The 23864-nt window shown below is 39.7% G+C and overlaps 1 protein-coding gene across 5 annotated transcripts in view; it reads right to left on the bottom strand.

The window, feature by feature from the left end:
* Window positions 1–23864, bottom strand: part of WDFY4 (WDFY family member 4) — a 313461-nt gene that overhangs the window by 218272 nt on the left and 71325 nt on the right. For all 5 annotated transcript variants that reach the window (XR_010727052.1, XM_066242595.1, XM_066242598.1 and 2 more), the window contains exon 12: window positions 9925–10505. Coding sequence is in view for 4 of the 5 variants with exons in the window: in XM_066242595.1 (XP_066098692.1) it covers window positions 9925–10505 (581 nt within the window). In the remaining variant the exon portion in view is untranslated. The remainder of the gene's footprint in view (window positions 1–9924; window positions 10506–23864) is intronic.

Genomic DNA, 23864 nt, shown 5'->3' with positions numbered 1-23864 from the left:
GCAATCTATAGATTCAATGCAATTCCTATCAAGATATAAATAATTTCACAGAACTAAAACAAATATTCCAAAAATTTATATGGAACCATTAAAGACCCCAAATTGTGACAGCAATCTTGAGAAAGAAGAAGAAAGTTGGAAGAATCAGGCTACCTGATATCAGACTATACTACAAGGCCATAGTAACTAAAACAGCATTGAACCGGTATTAAAACAAACATAGGTCAATGGAACAGAATAGAGCCCAGAAACCAATCCATGCCTATATGGTCAATGCTCAATTTATATCTGACAGAGGAGGCAAGAACATACAATAGGGTAATGATAGATGTTGAGAAAATTAGATACATGCAAAAAATTTTTAAAAAGTTAAACTAAACCACCTTCTTACACCATACACAGAATTAAACTCAAAATGGATTGAAGACTTAAATAATAGACATGAAACTATAAATATCCTAGAAGAAAACATAGGTAGTAAAATCTTGGACATTTCTCATAGCAAAATTTTTTTTCTGACATATCTCCTTGTGCAAGGGAATTGAGAGAAAAGTTGAACCTATTGAATGGGAGAACATATTCACTGATATATCTGATATGTACTTAGTACCCAAAATTTATAAAGAACTTTTAAAATTTAATACCAAGATAATAATAAACAATTGAAAAATGGGCAAAGAACTTGAGTAGACAGTTTTCTAAAGAGGACATACAGATGGCCAATCGACATGAAAAGATGCTCAACATCACTAACCATCAGAGAAATGCAAATTAAAACCACAATGAGATATTCCCTCACACCGGTCAGAACGGCACTCATCAATAAATCAACAACCTACAAGTATTGATGAGGATGTGGAGAAAAAGAAACTTGCATTCATTGTTGGTGGGAATACAGATGGGTACAGCCACTGTGGAAAGTAGTAAGGAGTTATCTCAAAAAGTTAAAAATGAAACTGTCTTTTGACCCAATGACCCCACTTCTACGAATACATCCTAACAATTTTGAAACACTAATTCAAATAATATATGTAACCCTATGTTCATTGCAGTGTTATTTGCAATAGCCAAGATCTCGAAACAGCCCAAGTCCCCATCAGCAGATGAGTGGATAAAATGTTGTGGTACATTTACACAATGGAATCCTACAAAGCCATAAAGAAGACGAAAATCTCAGCTTTTGCGATAGCATGGATGGAACTGGAGATTATTTTGCTAAGTGAAATAAACCAGGCAGAGAAAGACAAGTACCATATGATTTCACTCATATGTGGAATCTAATGAACAAAATAAACTAACAAACAAAATTGCAACAGACTCATAGATAGAAAGTTGACAGCTATCGGGGGTGGTGGGGAGAATAGGGACTCTGGGAGAAGGAGGTTGAGGTACAGAGCAAAAACATACAAAGAAAATTCATGAACATGGACAATGGTGTAGTGATTGCCAGGAGGGGGTGGTAGAGGAAGGGATGGGGGTATAAATGGGGATGGACAGAAACTTGGCTTTTGGGGGTGAACACACACTATAGTAAAGAGAGGCGTGTTGTAGAATTAACCACCTGAAACCTGTGTAATTATGTTTACTAGAACCACCCTAGTAAATTCAATTAAAAAATAAGCTATTTTAAAATATATAAATAAATAAAAAACCTAGAGAAGCATATAAAGTATAATAATAAAGATAGTAAAAATCAATAAAGTTAAAAACTGAAAAATAACAGAGAAAATAAATGACAGAAAAATCTTGTGCCTTGGAAACATTTTAAAAACTGAACAACTACTCTCTAAACTCAGTATAAAAGGAAAAGACCCAATCATCAATATCAGGAATGAAAGAGAGACTATTTCTAGACATCTCACAGACATAAAAAGGATAATAAGAAATACTACAAAGAACTCTGTGCATATAAATGGGACAACTTAGATGAAATAGACCAATTCCTTCAAAGTCACATTATCAAAAGTCAAGCAAGAAAAAATAACTCAAGTAGTTCAAACATATTACAAAACCTGAATATGTAGTTTAATAACCTTCACACACATACATACAACACTCTAGCCCCAGATGTTTCCAATGGTAAATTCTACCATACATCTAAAAGATAACACCAATTCTATACAACTTCTTTCAAAAAGTACAGGAGAACACTTGCCGATGCCTTCTATGAAACCATAATCACCTTGATACCAAAAGCAGAAACAGCCAGTATAAGAAAACTACTTGCCAACATCTCTTCTGAATATAGATGCAAAAATCCTCAATCTAGTAGGAAATAAAACATAGCTTATATAAAATAAATGAAGCCCTATGGCCACCTGGGCTTATCCTGCAAATGAAGACGGGTTCACTCTCAAAAATCAATTGATGTGCCTGACCTGTGGTGGTGCAGTGAATAAAGCATCAACCTGGAATGCTGAAGTCGCCAGTTTGAAACCTTGGGCTTTCCTGGTCAAGGCACATATGGAAGCTGATGCTTCCTGCTCTTCCCCCTGTTCTCTCTATCTCTTTCCTTTCTCTCTCTCTCTAATAAAAATGAATAACAGTCTAAAAAATAAATTAATTGATGTAATCCATCATCACAATAAACTAAAGAAGAAAAAGGAGCACCTGACAAATGTGCAGAAAAGTCATTTGGAAACTTCAACATCTGCTCATATGAGCACTTTCATTAAGCTGGAAATAGAAAGAATCATCTATAACCTGGTCATGAGCACCTACAAAAACAATAGAGCTGATATAATATTTGATGGCAAAATACTGAGGACTTTTTCCTCAAGATTCAGACCAAAGAATGGATGCTCACCCTCAGCACTTCTGCTCAACCCCATGCTGAAACAGCACACTTGGAACAGAGACAGGCACAGACTACGTGATTGTCTACATGGAAGATCTCAGGTCATCTACTTTTTTAAAAAAGCTCCTAGAACTAATAAGTGAAGTTAGCAAGGCCTCAGGATGAAGTTATACATAAAAATTAATCATATTCCTGTATACTAGACATAAACAGTTGGAAAACAGAACTTTAAAAACACCATTTAAAATAGTGCTCCAAAAGAGATTAAATACTTAGGTATAAACCCAAGAAAAAATGTGCGAACTCCGTATGCTGAATACTACAGACCTTGACTAAAAACAAAACAAAAGAAATTACAGACCTGTGTAAATGGAAAAACAAAGTACATATGTTTGTGGATTAGAACTTTCAATATAGCTAAGGTTTCAATTCTGCCCAAATTCATCTATAGATCTGATGCAATTCCAGTCAAATCCCAGGGGAACTTTTTGTAGACATAGGCAAGCTGCAGGAGCCTGATCGCTTCCTGCTGCCATGGCAGCCCAGAATCACGGTAGATGGCGCTCAGTCCCTGGCATTTTTCTTGTTTATACCTGGAAGCCAGGCTATGCCCTATCTGGACTCTGTCCAAATTCAGGGGGCAGGAAGAAGATACTCTATTTCCTCTTACAAAGGCCTGTGGATTACTGAGTGATTAATTAAAAAATTGAAAGTAATGTGAACTCATTTTGGCAACTCACATCATTTGCCCCAGACAGCCAACACCACCTTTCAAGCCCACTTTCCTCTGATGCTTCTCTGAGAGCCTGGGGCCAGCCACTCTCTCCCACATGCTAATGCAACTGGTCACCAAGGCCTGGAAATGCCATGTCCTAAATATGTCTGAGAACGTTCCCCTACAGCAGCACCACTGTCTTACTCAAGCCATCACCATTCCTGGAAGAGTCCAATGCCTTTGGCACTTTCTCCTCCTCAATCTTGTTTCTACCTATCTATCCTTCCAACACACGTACACACACATACACAGACACATTCACACACACACATACACACACATATACATACACATCCATACAAAAACACACACATGCTCATAGAATGGCTTCCATAGCATGCCTGCCTATGCCCCTGAGCCCGCTCCTCACAGAATCCCAGCAGGGAAAGCCATGCATGACCCAAGACCGCTTCTGGGCTCAGCCCGTACTAGCTCCAGTCTGAGGCTCTAAGTCTCAGCAATCTCCACCGAAGGCCGGAACATTCCTCTCCTTAAATGATTTATTTTTTTAGTCTCTCTTCCAGGTATTGGAATGCCCTCAGCAACCCATGTCAACTCAAGTAGCTCCCTCTCTTTTATCACAGCTTACTTCCAGGATCCCCACGTCCAGGAAGGCCTTGTCCATTCTCCTCTCTCACCCACACCCACACCCCAGACTGCATTAGATGCACCGCTCTGTTCTCTCTTAATTTGCATGGCTTTTGCTATCATGGCACCCACCACGTGGCTGTAATGACCAATTCGCACATCTGATTCTCCCACACAAGGTTGCAGGGCTAGGGCAGGGGCCATTCAGCCCTTTCTCCCAAGCACTAATCAATGCCTGGCAGTGAGCTGGCATTCCCTGAATGCTCATTGAAAATCCCTAACTTGAGTTGTGGGGACTCCGACAGCTCTGCTGGAAAGGGAGCTGAAAGAAAGGTACAGGCAGGAGTGGCTGCGTCCAAGGACAAAAGGGCCGTTGCACACTGGTGGAGGCACATCAGCTCCAGAGGCTGCTCTGCAGTGGTGAGGAGACTGGCTCCAGGCTGAGCTGCGTGGCGATTAAAGCAGTCTGAGCTTTATCAATCACTAAAGCCACCACAAGGCAATTGTCATCTAAGAGGAAGGGCCCCGTGAGGCCAGGGCCCCACAGAAAGAGAACAGGCTTGCAGCAGATGCTTCCTGCTCAGCTAGACTCTCACACCAGAGACACACACTCAACTCTCAGTGCACTAAACACACATGTACTCACAAGTACCCACACGTGTGCATGCAATGCACACACACATGCATACACACACCCCTGTACTTGATCCATGGCCATCCACAGGGACATGGAAAAGCCAGCCCAACCCGAAAGGAGAGTGGGACAGAGCAAGCCCCACTCGGGAGGTGATTGCTCAGGGAAATGTGGCTTCTTAAGCAGGGAGGAAGCCAGAACATCCTCCAAGGGTGCCTAATGTCCAGATTCAGGGCTGTCCAAGGCTCAGGGTCTTAGAGAATGGGGTGCTGATGTCAGTGAGGACTGAGTGGGGACTCAGCATCAGAGAGTCACCTTCCAATCTGCCTCCATCCCAGGGCCCACAGGCCTGGGGAGCTGCAAAGAGTCAGGCATAAATGCAGCAGTGTGTGGACTTATAATTCCTGCAAACTGCTGGGCTACGCTAGAGGCATGGCATGTGGCAATATCTGCACCTCAGCAACTGTGCAAAAGGCAAAAGGTTCAAGGGCTTCACTTGTACAGTTTACCAAGAAACTTCACTGGATCTTTCCAAATGACAGCATAGGATATATGTACTCAGAAAGTCCAATCACACTGGCTTTTGAACCTGTGGTATTTCCTGTGTGATTACTAAGTCCTATTCCAGATGTTTTATAGCCTTGAGGTCACTAAGTCCCTAAACAGCAGAGAGGTCCTGATTCTCCCCTTGTACAGATAAGAAACCTGAGATTCAGAATGAATTGCTGGATTCTTTCAAAGTTTGGGAAGTACACAGCCCTAGGGGGCCCATTGTTTCTCTGACCCCTGCTGTCTCTAGGTCTCAGCTCTACACCCAGGAAGCAGCACCATCAGCACGAATGTGAAGAGAAGGGAACTGTGCCCCAACTCTGCTCCTCAGAGACCAGTGGGAAGCTGGCTGACCCAAGTGTTGGCGCAGGACGGAGCGGAGCACCATGCCCTCGTTCCCAGCCCACTGCCCTGCCCTTTACCCCACTCTCAGGACAGGCCAAATTTCACTTCTCTAAGCGTTAGGGTGACACATTTCCTTTAATGAGAACATTAAAAAGCCCTATTTATAAAATCTGACTCATATACTTTTCAAAATCTTCATTGTGAAACCAGGATGATTTCTGACACAGAAATCATTTGTGAAGATCAGGCTGATGTCATCTATACATTAGAAACCAGGCTTTAAATTACTGTGTCAAAATATTTGGCCAAGTCACCACTATTGTGAGAGTATCTGGAAAATGCAGGAAGAACACACACACACACACACACTCACTCACTCACACACACACACACTCACACACACACAGGCTTTGATAGGTAAACCTGTGTTCAAAGTCTGGATCTATCACTTACTAAATGTGTGATCTTTGGTCATGTTATCCCTTCTCAGCCTCGGTTTCTTTATTAGTAATATATATATTCTTGGATTTGAGAGGAAAGTCAATGAAAATAAGTGGTTAGTACTCAGACCCTGGAGTCAGTCAACAAATGACCACTGCTTTCCACCACCCAGTCCCACTTGCTAAGTCTTCTTGACAAATACTTCTCTGCCCTCTGGGAGCTGGTAGAACAAGTTGAAAAAGGTTCAATGATGAGGTCCCAAGTTCACCTGCTATATCCAGCTGGCCAGGGCAGAGGCCTCATCAGGGATCGTCCCCTCCACCCCACACCAGAATAGACAGATTAGGGAACCTCAGAAAGAGAATTCTCCCCAGAGACAAAGTAAGAAGAGAATAGCCTGGAATCTGACCAAGGTTTCACTTGCAACAGTTAGGTACAGCCTCACCACATTTATTGTTATGTCTGCAGAAAGGATGGGCTGCATGCAAACCAGGAAAAGAAAAGTCTTGGAGCAAGAACCACAGTCAAAAGTCATAGATCACAGAAATAAAGAACCCTCAGTGACAGGCACAGAAACAATAGATTATACTATCAGATTCTCAAAAGACATAGAAAAAAATAGTTATGGTTCATATGTTGGAAGAAATAAAAGAGAGAAAAATATAAGCAAGAAAAGAGCTATAAAATAATAAACTTCACTTGAGAAAGAACCAAACATTATCTAGAAATGTAAAATATGATCATCAAAATTAAAAATTCAAAACCTAAATGGCTGGCCTTAGCCACTTGGTTCAGTGGTTTAGCATTGGCCCAATGTGTGGATGTCCCCGGTTCCATTCCTAGTCAGGGCACACAGAAGAAGTGACCATCTGCTTTTCCTCCCTCCACCCCCTCTACCTTCTTTCCCTCATTCTCTCTCACAGCCAGTGGCTTGATTGGTTCAAGCACTGGCCTATGCACTGAGGATAGCTCAGTTGGTCCCAGTGCATCTACCTCAGGCACTAAAAATAGCTCAGTTGATTTAAGCATTAGCTCCAAAGTTACCATGTGGATGCCAGTTGGGGTGCATGCGGGAGTCTATCTCACTATTTTTCCTCCTCTCACTTAAAAAAAGATAGCTCTTTACTGATTGTGTATAAGAGAAACACCAAAAGCATAAAGACACAGCAAACTTAAAACAAAATAATTTAAAAATTCCAGGTATGTGCTAACCAAAAGTAAGCTGGTATAGACCTATTATTATTATTAGACCTAATTGTTATGATATAATATACTATTGAAGATAAAGGTCAATATATAATGATAAATTTTTTTATTCCAGTAGATGATGTAAAAACTATAAATATGTGTGATTCTAACAGCCTCAGATATGTATAAGGCAAAAATTAACAGAAATGGACAAATCTATCATTATAATGAAAGATATATATTTAACCTATCTTAGTAACTGATATGCCAAAATATTAAGAAATTTTGGCAAATATACTGTGACAGACGATGACTTGACTGGGCGATGAACACACGGTGGTGAACAGTTCGAAGGCTATGGAGATGTGCATCTGAACCTGATGTTCCTGTGCAGCAATGGCACTCCATTACATTTAATTTCTAAACAAACTTTAAAAAAGGAATCTTAAAATTTGAACAAGACAGTTGACAAATTTGATCTAAAATACACAAATAGAACAATAAGCTTAAGAAGTGGAAAATATGTATTTGTTTAAGCATACACAAAATATTTATGAAAATTTACCACATTTGAGCACCAAGTCAAACTCAACTCATTTCGAAAAATGAGCAACGTAAGTCCATCTTCTCTCATAATGATAAAATTACAAGTCAATAATAAAAAGATGACCAAAAATACTCTATAACTTTGGAAATTTGCAATTCAAAAAAAGGTTCAAGAATAAAACTGTAAGTCATATGGGAAATTAGGAAATATTTAGTACTAAGTTATATTGAAAATACCATATAAAACTTGTGGGATACAGCTAAATTAGTAGGTATAGGGAAATGTATATATTTTAAAAGTACTGACAATTAATCTCCTAATTAATTAAATTAAGAAAAATATTACCAGAATACATAAACTCAAAGAAAGTAGAAGGAAATAATAAGGACCCAAAAAAGACAGAAAATTTATGCATTCATGACAGAAAATGCTGAAAGTTGGTTTATAAGACACACTAATAAATACACCTCTGTCAAGAATGCCAAGGTGCTGGGAGGCAGCGAGGAGACACACACCATCATTTTAGGAATAAGAAGTAAAGGATATTACAAAATAACTTCATGCCAATAAATTAAAATTTAAATAAAATTGGAAAATAAACTTGAAAAAACAACTTACCAAGAATGATTCAAGAACAGAATTCTATTCTCACAAGACTGTATCTCCTCACAAGAAAACATCTAGCACACGAGATTTTGCCAGCAAGTTCTATCGCATAGCTAAGAGAAGGGACGGAGCACTGCCCAGTGAGGCTATGAGGCTATTATAAATTTGATAGTCAAGAAAAGAGAGTGAAAAGCCTAATGTTCTCATAAACAAAAATTATTTTTAAAAATTATCAAATTGGCCCTGGCCACTGGCTCAGTGGATAGAGTGTCAGCCTAGCATATGGACGTCCCGGGTTCAATTCCTGGTTAGGGCACACAGGAGAAGCTACTATATATGCTTCTTTCCTCTTCCTCTCCACCTTCTCTTCCCCTCCCACAGCCAGTGGCTTGATTGTTTGAGCATAGCCCTGGGCTCTGAGGATTGCTCCTTTGGAACACATCAGCCTCAGGCACTAAAAATAGCTTGGTACTTGAGCATTGGCCCCAGACAGGTTTGTTGGGTGGATTGCAGTCAGGGCACATGCAGGTGTCTGTCTCACTATCTCCCCTCCTCTCACAAAAAAAAAAAAATCAAATACAGAAATAATTATTTTATGAGCAAATTGTTCAGGAATGCAAGGTTGGAAGACCAATTAATTCACCAGATTAACCAGTGAAACAAGAACAATCACAGTAATTGAAGGTCTAATATCCATCCCCCTGCCAATATTTAAAGCCTGGCCAGCAGGAGCTTTTTTTGGTTAAAAATGTGTAATATCTTTCAGAAAGGTGCCCTGTGATGTTCAGGCAAGATGACCCAGAAAGTGGTGGGAGGCAGAAGAGTCTGTGGAGGGAGGAAGGGGTTTCTTTGCACACCCTTGCTCCACTAAGAGTCTGAACCACAGGAATGAAAGCAGAAAGTGACTTCAGGGTTCTGAGCTCAGCTCACAGAGGTCTGGTGAGTGACTGTCCTCACCAGGGGAAGTGGCAACAGCAAGTAAAAACAGGGAGAGGCTCATGATTGGGAAGAATCTGTGGTTGGCATCTTGTAAGTCAAAGGACCTCACCATCCCCTGGCTGTGCCCTGACGGGCAGACAGGACAAGGCAAAGGCTGCCAGCACACAAAGGAGGCTGGGCACAGGCACCACAGCTCCCAGGAGAAGCAAAGATGCCACCGGAGAAAGGGAACCTTTCAGAGTTCTGCACCCAGTTTCCAAGATTACTAAGCTTCCCTAGTTCTTAGGGGACCCAACAGCATCCCCAACTCTGAACTGACTCAGATTGGTTTTTTGTCAGCTCCTGTGATAGAAGAGCTTGGAGTCAGAGTTAGCTTGATGTAGAGAGAAGAAAGTCATGCACACCCAGCTTGTGACCTGAGTTTTACATCCACTATACCTGCAGGATGTTTGGGTAGGAAACAGGAAACAGCTATACCAGTGGCCCAATCATGGAAGCAGCCAGCAAGGCCTTACCTCTCCTCCAGGTCCAGCCACTGCTCGAAGTTGCCTTGGTGGTAACTGCTCGCTTCTCCCTTCGGAGCGTTCACAGCTGCTTCCACCCCAGCTCCCGGGGCCTCCTTCAGGTCACTGTGCAGGTGGAGGGTGCCACTGGCCATGCTGTCCAGAAAGCTGAGGATCTGGAGGCAGCTCTGTATTTTGGGTGGTAATGGACTGACTGAGGAAAAGGCCACACTCAGTAAATTAGAAAATGGCCGAACCTTTGCATTGTCCCACAGGTGCGGAGGGGCTCCTTCTTCCTCCAGGGCCCCAAAACAGCCCAGCAAGCAAAGGTCCTCAGCCAGCTTCTCATAGAGCCCATTCCTCCTGAAGAAGGCAGCATTGACTGGGTCCAGATGCAACGCCGCAGACACGACACAGAGGGTGTGCAGGACCAGGTCCAGGGTCTGGCTGGGGGACACCGCTTCCCACAGCGGCAGTGGGGGCTCCTGGAGAAAGCCCTCCAGGTCAGACAACAGGGACAATATCCCATTGAACCCACTGGAGATTCTGAAAGCAGCACGGCCTTTGGGTGTCTCCAGGATCCGGAGTAGAGACTAAAACACCAACAAAATAAAAATGAGTGAAGTCTAAGAGGCAGATCTATAACCCTGAGCTCCCGCATATTCTTGCCAAAGCACTGGAGGGCCCCTTTCCTGCTCCACAGTACAGAAATGGGCAGCTACCTCTTAATGTTAGTTGTAGGTTTCCCTTTAGAACCTTCTTTCAAATGGCTACTTTTAAAGAATGTGCTCATTAATAGGATTAATTCACTGTCCTGCATCTTGACTGACGTGCTTCTCCCTCAGAAAGCTTGCCCTGACCCCTAGTACATGCTAATCCTAGGCTGAGTGCTCACACAGCCCCCTGTCTCAGCCCTCCAGCAAACTGAGAACCATGCAACCAGGCTTACCCACTGCCATGCAGCCTAGTGCACACTTACTAAGTATTAATTAAACAAATGAAATGGTCCATCTCTCCCATTGCAAAGAAGGCTCACAGTGAAGTCTATATAAGGTAACTTATTAATCTCTCCCTGTGCAGGTATGGGTACTGCTGTTAAATGGCAAATGATAGTAAAATGAACCTATGTAAAATCTGATGTGAGCATATGAGGGAAACAAGGTCGAGAGGAGAAACCTTCAATGGAAGGAGACCCATAGGTGTGGCACATAGAAGAGACCACGCTGACATTGAGGCTGTTACAGCACACACAGTAGAACCTACCTTCTCCAGATTGCTGAGATTTTTCACTGCACAGCCAAACTTTTAATTCCTTCTAAAATCAAACATTTATGGAGCACTTACAATGTGTCATTCATTGATCCCACTGCATGGTATACACCTAGGTATTTAATAAGTGTTTTGGAAGGAAGGACTGAATTTAAGAAGTTCTCATTCTGTGCTAAAGCTTCATGCCTAATTACTACATTTTAAAGCCTCTAGCTTTTGATATTTAGTTATTTACTCTTCACAGACATTGCATGGGACCCAGGCATCTTCTACATGTTTCCTAAAAGGTGGTCATTCCATGTGATTTAGTTAGTAGTCTCTGGAGGGAGATTGGAATTGTCTTGTACTTTAGGGTATTTAATTCTCTAGTGACATGTGGGAGACATTTTAGAGTCAACTCCAGGATGCCTGAAATAAGGTTCAAAGAGAAAAATATAAATTCCCAGCTTGTGAGGGAGGAAGGGATGTAGTCTCTTAAATGCATATTTTAGGATGGCAGTCAAAAGCATAATGATGAAAGTTAACAAAGAGAAAACCTGTGGGTCAGATTTTTTAAAAGGAGAGAAGAAATGAGATCAAAACTCTTACTAGAGAACGTCAAAAGAGACTCAGTAAAATTACAGGTAACTATGAAGTCATGTACTTTAGGGGCATAAAGGTAATTGTTCAGCACTATCCCTAAAATGCTAGTAATCCTGACCTAACACTAGTGTTTGTCTGAAAAAATATAACGTGTGCCCTTAACACCCAGATTTTGTTCTCTCATGTTACATTCTCTATAAGAAACCTGAGCCATTTGGTGGGAAGACAATCCATTTGGGCAGGAGAACATAGGGCCAGAATTAGGTGAATGCACCCAGGTGGGGACTCTCAGAGATGATAAGACATGATGACCAAAGATCTGCTGAAAGGGTTCCCACTGCTTCATTAATGACATTTTGAAAAAATAAGAAAACAAAACAAGACAAAGATTATAGTAACTAGGAAAATCTATAAAAGAACAACATCTACTATTGTGTTCAAAATGGACAAATAATAATATGGAGTAAAGGAGAAACCTTCATCCTAACCAATATGAGTTAACAAATCTTTATTTCCTAGTGATAGAAGAAAAAAAATACATCACTTCTGGTAGTTAGATCAATGATTATTCACCAGAGCTCAGGAAGACAAGTGGAGAAATGGAATTGTTATTTTGTTCTTTGAAAGAAACTCAGCATCAGGGACCATTCACTAAGGAGAGATGAAGTCAGAGTTGTGTAATAGACTTCAGGTAACAGGCTTTCTGGACTGCCAGAATGATGGAGGATATATATATATCTATTCTATATTCTATATTCTATATTCTATATTATATATATATGAAGGACTAGGCAGTAACCACTGTCTTCTTCCAGGGGATGATACAGTCTAACTCTAGTTATTATATGTCTGTTCAGATTTTCTGTTTCTTCTTGATTCAGTCTTGGAAGAGTCTATGTTTCCAGAAATTTATCCATGTCTTCCAGGTTGTTCAATGAGTTGGCATATCATTGTTCATAGTATTTTCTTATATTCTTCTCTACTTCTTTGGTGTTGGTTGTTACTTCCCCTCTTTCATTTTTTATTTTATTAATTTGGGTCTTTCTCTCTCTCTCTCTTTTTTTTTTTTTTTGATGAGTCTGGTTAAAGATTTATCAATTTTGTTTAACTTTTCAAAGAAGCAGCTCTTGGTTTCATTGTTCTTTTGTATTGGTTTTTAAACTCTTTTGTTTATTTCTGCTCTGACCTTTATTATTTTCGTCCTTCTAATTACCTTGGACATTTTTGTTTTTCTTTTTTAGCTCCTTTAGGTATAAGATTAGATTACTTATTAGATATTATGAACAACTGTATGCCAAACAACTGGGAAATATGAAAGAAAAGAATAAATTTCTAAAAACATAGAATCTTCCTAAACTCAATGAGGAAAAATGAGAAAATCTGAACAGACTGCTTACAGCCAGTGAAATCAAATAGTAATCAAAATATATTCAACAAACAAAAGTCCTGGACCAGATGGCTTCACAGGTAAGTTTTACTAAATAGTCAAAGAAGGACTATCTTCTTAAATGATTCCAAAAAAGTTAAGAGAAGGGAAGACTCCCAACCTCATTTTACAAGGCCAGCATTATCCTAATTTCAAAACCCGATAAAGACACTACAGGAAAAGAAAATTACAGGCCAATATCCCTGGTGAACATAGATGCTAAAATCCTCAACAAAATATTAGCAAACCAAATCCAGCAATACATTAAAAAGATAATGCAATGTGATCCAGTGAGATTTATTCCTGGTATGCAAGCTTGGTATCATACTTGCAAATCAATGAACATGATACACCATATAAACAAAATGAAGAATAAACATCAAATAAAATCAATATATCAGAGAAAAAACATTTGACAAAAGTCAGGATTTATTTATGGTAAATTCTCTCACCAAAGTGGGAATAGAGGGAACAGACTTCAACATAATAAATGCCATATGTGACAAGCCGGCAGCCAACATCATACTCAATGGGGAAAAATTATAGCATTTTTTTTAATATCAGGAAAAGGACAAGGATGCCCACCTTCATCACTATTATTCAGCATATTACTAGAAGGTCTAAGCATAGCAATCAGAAAAGAAGAATAAATAAAAGGCTTTAAAACTAAAAAGAAAGAAGTAAAACTGTTATTATGTGCAGATGACATGATATTATATAGAGAGAACTCCAAAGAGTCCACCAAAAACATACTAGAACTGATAAATGAATGCAGCAAAGTAGTAGGATATAAAATAAATATCTATAAATCAATTGCATTTTTATACAGCAATAATGAACTATCAAAAAGAAAAATTATCCCATTTACTATTGCATCAAAAAAAATAAAACACCTGAGAATAAATTTAACCAAAGAAGTAAAAGACCTGTACTCAAAAAATTATAGAACACTGAAGAAAGAAATTGAAGAAGATACAAATAAATGAAAGTATATATTATGCTCATGAATAGAAAGAATTAACATCATTAAAATGTCCACACTCCCAAAGCAATCTATAGATGCAATGCAATTCCTATCAATATACCAATGGTTTTTTCCATAGAAGTAGAAAAAATATTCCAAAAATGTATGTGGAACAACAAAAGATCCCAAATAGCTTCAGCAATCTTGAGAAAGAACAAAGTCGGAAATATCACACTACCTGAGGCCAAGCTATATTACAAGGCCACAGTAATAAAAACAGCATGATACTGGTATAAAAACAGGCATACAGATAAATGAAACAGAAGAAAGATCCAGAAGTCAACCTACATTTATATAGTCAATTAATATATGACAAAGGAGGCAAGAACATAAAATGTGAAAAACACAATCTATTCAATAAAAGGCATTGGGAAATTGGGTAGATACATGCAAATAGTTAAATTAGTCCATCTTTTTATACTGTAACAAGAATAAACTCAAAATGGTTTAAAGACAAATAAAAAATAAGCAAATAGGACTACATTAAACTAAGAAGTTTTTGCACAGCAAAGAAAAACATCAACAACATGAAAAGACAACCTTAGGAGAACTTATTAGCCACTATACATCTAAAAAGGGGTTAATATCCAAATTTATAAAGAACTTATAAAACTCAACACCAAAAAAACCTCTGACAATTCAATTAAACAATGGGCCAAGGATCTGGATAGACACTTCTCCAAAGAGAACATACAGATAGCCAGTGGACATATAAAAAGATGTTCAACGTCATTAATCATTGGAGAAATGCAAATTAAAATCAAATTAGGTATTACCTCACACCTGCCAGAATGACTATTATCAACAAATCAACAAACAACAAGTGTTGGCAAGGGTGGAGAAAAGTGAAACCTTGTGCCCTGTTGGTGGTAAAGCAGATGGTACATCCACTGTAGAAAGCAGTATGGAGAGTTATCTCAATAAATTAAAAATGGAATTGCCTTATGACCCAGCAATTCCACTTCTGGGTATATATCCTAAGAAACCCAAAACACTCATTTGAAAGGATATATGTACCCCTATTTTATTGTAGTGTTATTTAGAATAGCCAAGATATGAAAGCAACCAAAGTGCCCATTATCAGACAAGTGGATAAAAAAAGCTATGTGTGGTACATATTATATATACAATGGAATATTAATCAGCCATAAAGCAATAAAATTTTATCATTCACAACAACATGAATGGACATAGAGTGTAGTCTACTAAGTAAAATAAATCAGAGAAAGACAAACACCAAATTTACGTCATTTATATGTGAAATCTAAAGAACAAAATAAATGAACAAACAAAATAGAAACAGACTCTTGGATAGAGACAGCGGATTGACAATTGCCTTAGGGGTGGCGATTGGGATAGTGGGTGAAAAAGGCAAAGGGATAAGAAGTGCAAATAAGTAGGTACAAAATAGTCATGGAATGTTAAGCAGGAAATATAGTCGGTAATATTGTAATGACTATGTATGGTGCTAAGTGAGTACTGGAAATGCCAGGGGAAACATTTTGTAAACTATAGGATTATCTAACCACTATGCCATACACCTGAAACTAACACAAAATAACATTATATGTAAACTGTACTTGAAAAATAAATTTAAAAAAATAAAATTTAAAGACAAAAATGCCCCTCAATGCAATGACCACAATGAGTTCTAGATGGAAAGAAAAACAATCTAAAAAGAAAGCTATACAGGGGGGAGGGCAAGATGGTGATGAAGTAAGCGGATGTACCAACTTCCAGCTCCCAGAACCAAAGTGGATTACAACTTAATTTTAAAAACCATCAACTTTGGACTAAACTAAGAGGACTCTTTAACCAAGGATCAATGAAGAAGCCACACTGAGACTGGTAGAAAAAGCAGAAATGCTGAGAGGGCTGCCCAGCTCCCCAGAGCAAACAGCAGCCTGGAGGGACTCGCATGGTGGGAAGTGAGTTTAGCAGAGAGGGGATGGTCCTGGGCCCCAGGAACAAAGCCCCAGCCTGCAGCCCCAGAGCCTAGAAGAGGCTTACAGACAGAATTTAGCTGTAAAACAAGCCAGAATACTGTTTGTTAGAAAGAGACAGATTTCTCAGACCCAGGATTCTTCTTAAAGGGACCATGCAGAAAACCTCTTTCACAACCACTCAACTGGGACTCTGGGGAATGGGGAGAGATCAGAGGACTGAAGTAGCAGGAAGAGAGTATAATTTAGGAGGCACAGGCAGAAACACTTTGAGGCACAGCTATCCTAACCCCTGGGCTGAGTCACTCCCCAAATCTGAAGTGAATATTTCTCCTGGAACTAGCAAAACCAGCAAAGGGAAACAGGACACCAGCCAAACAAAACCTCTCCTGCAGCACTCAGAGCAAAGAGTTACTTAGAAGGAGGGAGCCATCAGGAATATAATATTGAGTGCTAGGGTCTGAGCTGCAGCACCCCCATCCACACTGCTGAGTGCTAGCCAGAGGGTGGGCAGCAGTGGGAAGCGGAACTGTAGACCAGTCAGTGGGGGCAGAGGCCGGGCTGGCCATGACTGAGGCCCGGCAAGAGCTCAGTACTGCCTGGCCAGGAGTGCAAAAAAGTGGTCTGACCCACAGCTGCGGACTGGAGGAGCAAGAGCAATCTGACTGCAGTCCCACCCATGGGGGGGCGTGGTGAAAGCTGGAGAAATGGCAGAGACCCTTGGCTGAGCATAGGTGCACAGCCCAGGCTGTGGTGCCAAAGCTTATGGCCCTGGTGCGGCATGTAGCCACACCCAGAGGGCAAGGCAAAGACCAAGGCTGGCCAGGGCTTATAGCCTGGGCATGTAAAAACAGCCTCTCCCATGCAGGAGAGGCGGAAACCACAGAGACTGCCATAGCGGGTTCAGTGCCAGCAATGCCCATACCCAAATAACCCAAGGCAGAGGCAAAGGAGGTGGTGGGCCTGCAGACATACCTAGGGAACACAGAGGATACACCCATTGGACTCCTGTGGCCACATCCTTCTCATACACAGACAAAATGGGAAGTCAGAGAAATGTAACCCAAATGAATCAAGAGAAATCTCCAGAAAAGGACTTGAATGAGTCAGATATAAACAAATTACCAAATGCAGAGTTTAAAATAATGATTGTTAGGATGCTCAAAGATCTTAGAACAGCAACAGATGGACATAATGAGCACCTAAATAAAGAGATAGCAAGTATAAAAAAGGACATTGAAATAATAAAAAAGAATAAGTCAGAAATGACAAATACAATATCAGAAATGAAGGCCACAATGAAAGGAACTAAAAGCAGGATGAATGAAGCTGAGGATCAAATCAGTGAGTTAGAGGACAAAACAAATGAAGGCATGGAAGCAAATCAACAAAAAGAAGAGTCTCAAAAAGAATGAGGAAACTCTAAGAGAGATCTGTAACAACATGAAGAGAAATAACATCCACATCATAAGGGTTCCTGAAGAAGAGAAAGAATAAGGGATAGAGACTTTGTTCAAAGAAATCATAACCAAAAACTTCCCTAAATTGATGCAGGAAAAAGTCACACAGGTTCAAGAAGCACAGAGAATTCCATTAAAGAGAAACCCAAAGAAATCTACACCAAGATACATCATAATTAAAATATCAAAGCTAAGAGATAAAGAAAGAATACTAAAAGCTGTAAGAGAAAAGCAGTCTATTACCTACAGAGGAGCCCCCAAAAGGATGACATCTGACTTCTCAACAGAAACACTTGAGGCCAGAAGGGAATTGCAAGAAATATTTAAAGTAATGCAGAACAAGAGCCTAAAACCGAGACTTCTTTATCTAGCAATGCTATTGTTTAAAATTGAAGGAGAAATAAAAAGCTTCCCAGGCAAAAACAAAAATCAAAACAAAACAAAAAACACAAGGAATTCATGATAACCAAACCAATGCTGCAAGAAATGTTAAGGGGCCTGTTGTAAACAGATCAAAGGGGGGGGGGGAAAGAATATAGCAAAAGAGAAATACAACTTTAAATAATAAAATGGCAACAAACAATTATATATCAATAATAACATTAAATGTAAATGGATTAAATGCTCCAATCAAAAGACATAGGGTAGCTGCATAGATAAGAAAATAAGACCCCTACATATGCTGTCTACAAGAGACCCACCTCTAAACAAAAGATACATATAGACTGAAAGTAAAAGGTTGAAAAAAATTCTTCATGCAAATGGAAATGAAAAAAAAAGCGGGAGTAGCAATACTCATATCTGAAAAAATAGACTTTAAAACAAAGTCTATAGTAAGAGATAAAGAAAGTCACTACATAATGATAAAGGGAACAATCCAACAGGAAGATATAACCATTATAAATATCTATGCACCTAATATAGGAGCACCTAAATATATAAAACTGACATTGATGGTTATAAAGAGTGAGATCAATAGCAATACTATTATAGTAGGAGATTTCAATACCCCACTAACATCACTAGATAGATCTTCAAGAAAGAAAATTAACAAAGAAACAGCAGACTTAAAGAACACACTAGATCAACTGGACTTAATAAATATCTTTAGAACCTTACACCCTAAAGCTGAAGAATATACATTCTTTTCAAGTGCTCATGGTACATTCTCTAGGATAGACCACATGTTAGGGCACAAAAGGGGTCTCAACAAATTTAAGAAGATTGAAATCATATCAAGCATCTTTTCTGATCACAATGGTATGAAACTCAAAATCAATCACAACAGAAAAACTGAAAAATACTCAAACACTTGGAAACTAAATAGCAGGTTATTAAATAACAAATGAGTTAACAATGAGATCAAAGAAGAAATTTTAAAAATCCTAGAAACGAATGATAATGAGCATAAAACAGCTCAAAATTAATGGGACACAGTAAAAGCAGTAGTGAGAGGAAAGTTCATAGCATTAAAGGCACACCTTAAGAAGCTAGAAAAAGCTCAAATAAACAATTAACCCTGCGGAGAGACAAGATGGCGCTGGAGTAGGCGAACGTACCAGCATCTACCTCCCAGAACCAATGTGGATTACAAACTAATTTTATGAACTATCAACTGGAAAAACCAACTTTGGACTAAACTAAAAGGACTCTTCAACCCAGGAACGCTGAAGAAGCCACCCAGAGACTGGTAGGAAAAGCGGAAACGCGGAGAGGGCTGCCCAGCTTCTCGGAGCGAACGGCAGCAGGGAGAGACTCGCGTGGCGGGAAGTGAGTTTAGCAGAGGGGAAAGGGCCCTGAGCCCCAGGAACAAAGCCCCAGCCTGCAGCCCCAGAGCCCAGAAGAAGCATAAGGACAGTATTTAGCTTGAAACAAGTCAGGATACTGTTTGTGAGAGAGTCTGATTTCTCAGACCCAGGATCCTTCTTAAAGGGACCACGCAGAACATCTCTCTCACAAACACTCACACGGGGCTCCTGGAGATGGAGGGAGAGGGGAGAGAACCACAGTAACAGGAAGAGAGTGCAATCTAGGAGGCATAGGGAGAAACATTTTTGGGAGATAGCCACTCTAACCCCTGGGACGAGTCACTCCCCAAAGCTGAAATGAATATTTCCCCCGGAAACAGCAATACCAGAAAAGGGAAGCAGGAGAGCAGCCAAACAAGCTCCCCCACGGCATTCAGAGCAGAGTCGCATAGAAGGAGGGAGCTTTCGGGTCTACGGTAGTGAGTCTTAGGGTCCGAGCTGCAACGCCCCCACCCACACGGCTAAGGGCGCACCGGAGAGCGGGCGGCAGCAGGAGACAAAAGCGCGGTTCTGCTGGCAGGGGCGGAAGCCGGCTGGCCACCAGTGGGCTCAGGTGTGAGCTCAATCTTGCCCGGCTAGGGAGAAGGGGGCGTGCAAAAGCGGCTAAGCTCAGCTGCTGGCAGCCTGTAATCCAGCCTCCGGGAGAAGGGCGGGAAAACCCAGAAGGGTAGAAACCAGGCCCTGGAGCAAGGGCAGAGGAGCACATCCCTGCCCCACCTGTGCAACCCAGGCTTGCGGTCTGACTGGGTAGCAGGTTCCTCCCGCGGGGGGTGGAGCAAAAGCCCAGAAGAGGCGGAGTTCCGCTACGAAGCTGAGCTTGGGCACGCAGCCTTTCCTGGTGGTAGAGCCAAGGCTAGCAGCTGTTCCTTGAGTGGGATCATCCTGCAAAGGCAGGGCGAAAGCTCGGAAACAGACGGAGACCCGCAGCTGAGCAAAGGTGCTCGCCAGTGCCCTCAGGACCGAGCATAACATCACACACAGGGGCGGGGCAAAGGCCAAGGCCACCAACCCTTGTGCACCCGAGCACGTGATCACAGCCACTCTCGTGAAGAGAAAATGCGGAGGCAGAGAAATACAACACAAATAAACCAAGAGAAATCCCCAGAAAAGGACCTAAGTGGAATCAGATATAACCAAATTAACCAGATGCAGAGTTTAAAATAACGATTGTTAGGATGCTCAAAGATATTAGAACCACCATAGATGGCCATTACGAAAACCTAAATAAAGAGATAACAAATAAAAAAAAGGACATTGAAATAATAAAAAAGAATCAGACAGAAATGACAAATACAATATCTGAAATAAAGAATACAATGGAAGGAATTAAAAGCAGGATGGATGAAGCAGAGAATCGAATCAGTGAGTTAGAGGACACAATAAATAAAGGTATGGAAGCAGAGCAGAAAAAAGAAAAGAGACTCAAAAAGTCTGAGGAAACTCTAAGAGAGCTCTGTGACAACATGAAGAGAAATAACATCTCGCTCATAGGGGTTCCTGAAGAAGAAGAGAAAGAACAAGGGATAGAGACTTTGTTCTAAACATATTATAGCGGAAAACTTCCCCCAGATTAAGGCAGGAAAATATTCACATTTCAGGAAGCACAGAGAACTCCATTAAGGAGAAATCCAATGAAACCAACACCAAGACACTCATCATAATTAAATTACCAAAGCTAAATGATAAAGAGAAAATTATTAAAAGCCCTGCTAGAGAAAAAAAGACAATCACCTACAAAGGAGCCCCCATAAGGTGAGCGTTCTGACTTCTCAACAGAAACACTTGAGCCAGAAGGGGAATGGCAAGAAATATTCAAAGTAATGCAGAACAAGAACCTACAACCAGACTACATTATCCAGCAAGGCTATCATTTAAAAATTGAAGGAGAAATAAAAAGCTTTACTAGACAAAAAAAACCTAAAGGATTTCACTACAACCAAACCAAGGCTGCAAGAAATGCTAAGGGGACCTGTTGTAAACAGATCAAAGGAAAAAAAGAATATAGCAAAAGAGAAAAACAGTTTTAAAGAAAAAAAATGGCAATAAACAATTACATATCCAGTAATAACCTTAAATGTTAATGGATTAAATGATCCAATCAAGAGGACATAGGGTAGCTGCGTGGATAAGATAAACAGGACCCATACATAGCTGTCTACAAAGAGACACACCTTAAATCAAAAGATGCTCACAGACTGAAGAATAAAAGGATGGAAAAAAATATTTCACGCAAAGTGGAAATGAAAAAAAAGCTGGGTAGCAATACTTATACTCAGACAAAATGGACTTTAGAACAAAGACCATAGTTAGAGATAAAGAAGATCACTACAGACTCTGATAAGGGAGCAATACAAAAGAAGATATAACCATTATAAATATCTACGCACCTAATATAGGAGCACCTAAATAATAAAGCAGACTTTGATAGACTTAAAGGGCGAGGATCAACAGCAACTATTTAAATAGTAGGAGATTTCAATACCCCATTAACATCATTAAATAGGTCCTCAAGAAAGAAAATTAACAAAGAAACAGCAGACTTAAAGGACATATTAGATGAACTCGATTTAATAGATATCTTCAGAACCTTTCACCCTAAAAGAGCAGAATATACATTCTTTTCAAGCGCTCATGGGACATTCTCTAGAATAGACCACATGTTAGGGCACAAAAGTGGGCTCAACAAATTTAAGAAGATTGAAATCATATCGAACACTTTCTCTGATCACAATGGCATTAAACTAGAAATCAACCACAATAGAAAAATTGAAAAATATTCAAACACTTGGAAACTAAATAGCACGTTATTAAACAATGAATGGGTTAACATTGAGATCAAAGAAGAAATTAAAAAATTCCTAGAAACAAACGATAATGAGCATACATCAACTCAAAATTTATGGGACACAGCAAAAGCAGTCCTGAGAAGGAAGTTTATAGCATTACAGGCATACCTCAAGAAGCTAGAAAAAGCTCAAATTAACAACTTAACCCTGCATCTAAAAGAACTAGAAAAAAAACAGCAAGTAAAGCCCAGAGCTAGTAGAAGGAAGGAAATAATAAAGATCAGAGCAGAAATAAGTGACATAGAGGCTAAAGAAACAATACAGAGGATCAATGAAACCAGGAGCTGGTTCTTTGAAAAGGTAAACAAGATCAATGAACCTTTAATAAGACTCACCAAGAAAAAAAGAGAGAGGACTCAAATAAATAAAATTAGAAACGAGAGTGGAGAAATAACAACTGACACAACAGAAATACAAAATATTGTAAGAAAATACTATGAAGAACTGTACGCCAAAAAACTAGACAACCTAGATGAAATGGACAAATTCCTTGAATCATATAATCTTCCAAAAATCAATCTGAAAGAATCAGAAAACCTAAACAGACCAATTACAACAAAAGAGATTGAAACAGCTATCAAAAAACTCCCAAAAAAGAAAAGTCCTGGGCCTGATGGCTTCACAAGTGAATTCTACCAAATATTCAAAGAAGAACTAACTCCTATCATTCTCAAGCTATTTCAAAAAATTCAAGAGGAAGGAAGACTTCCAAACTCCTTTTATGAGGCGAGCATAATTCTGATTCCAAAACCAGGCAAAGACAACACAAAAAAAGAAAATTATAGGCCAATATCCCTGATGAACTTAGAGGCAAAAATCCTCAATAAAATATTAGCAAACCGGATCCAGCAATATATGGAAAAAATCATACACCATGATCAAGTAGGATTTATTCTTGGGAGGCAAGGCTGGTACAATATTCGCAAATCAATCAATGTGATTCATCACATAAACAAAAGAAAGGAGAAAAACCACATGATAATTTCAATAGATGCAGAAAAAGCATTTGATAAAGTCCAGCACCCATTCATGATCAAAACTCTCAGCAAAGTGGAATACAGGGAACATACCTCAACATGATAAAGGCCATCTATGACAAACCCATAGCCAACATAATACTCAATGGGCAAAAATTAAAAGCTATCCCCTTAAGATCAGGAACAAGGCAGGGTTGCCCCCTTTCACCACTCTTATTCAACATAGTTCTGGAAGTCCTCGCCACAGCAATCAGACAAGAAAAAGAAATAAAAGGCATCCAAATTGGAAAAGAAGAAGTAAAACTATCATTATTTGCAGATGACATGATATTGTATATAGAAAACCCTAAAGTTTCAGTCAAAAAACTACTAGACCTGATAAAAGAATTTGGCAAGGGGCAGGATATAAATCAATACTCAGAAATCAGAGGCATTTTTATACACTAATAATGAACTGTCAGAAAGAGAAATCAGGGAATCAATCCCCTTTACCATTGCAACCAAAAAAATAAAGTACCTAGGAATAAATCTAACCAAGGAGATTAAAGACTTGTACTCAGAAAATTATAAAACATTGATAAAAGAAATCAGGGAAGATACGAATAAGTGGAGGCATA

This window comes from Saccopteryx bilineata, chromosome 9 (genome assembly GCF_036850765.1).
Source record: "Saccopteryx bilineata isolate mSacBil1 chromosome 9, mSacBil1_pri_phased_curated, whole genome shotgun sequence".
Taxonomy (NCBI): Eukaryota; Metazoa; Chordata; class Mammalia; order Chiroptera; family Emballonuridae; genus Saccopteryx; species Saccopteryx bilineata.
This window is presented reverse-complemented; position numbering and strand designations above follow the sequence as displayed.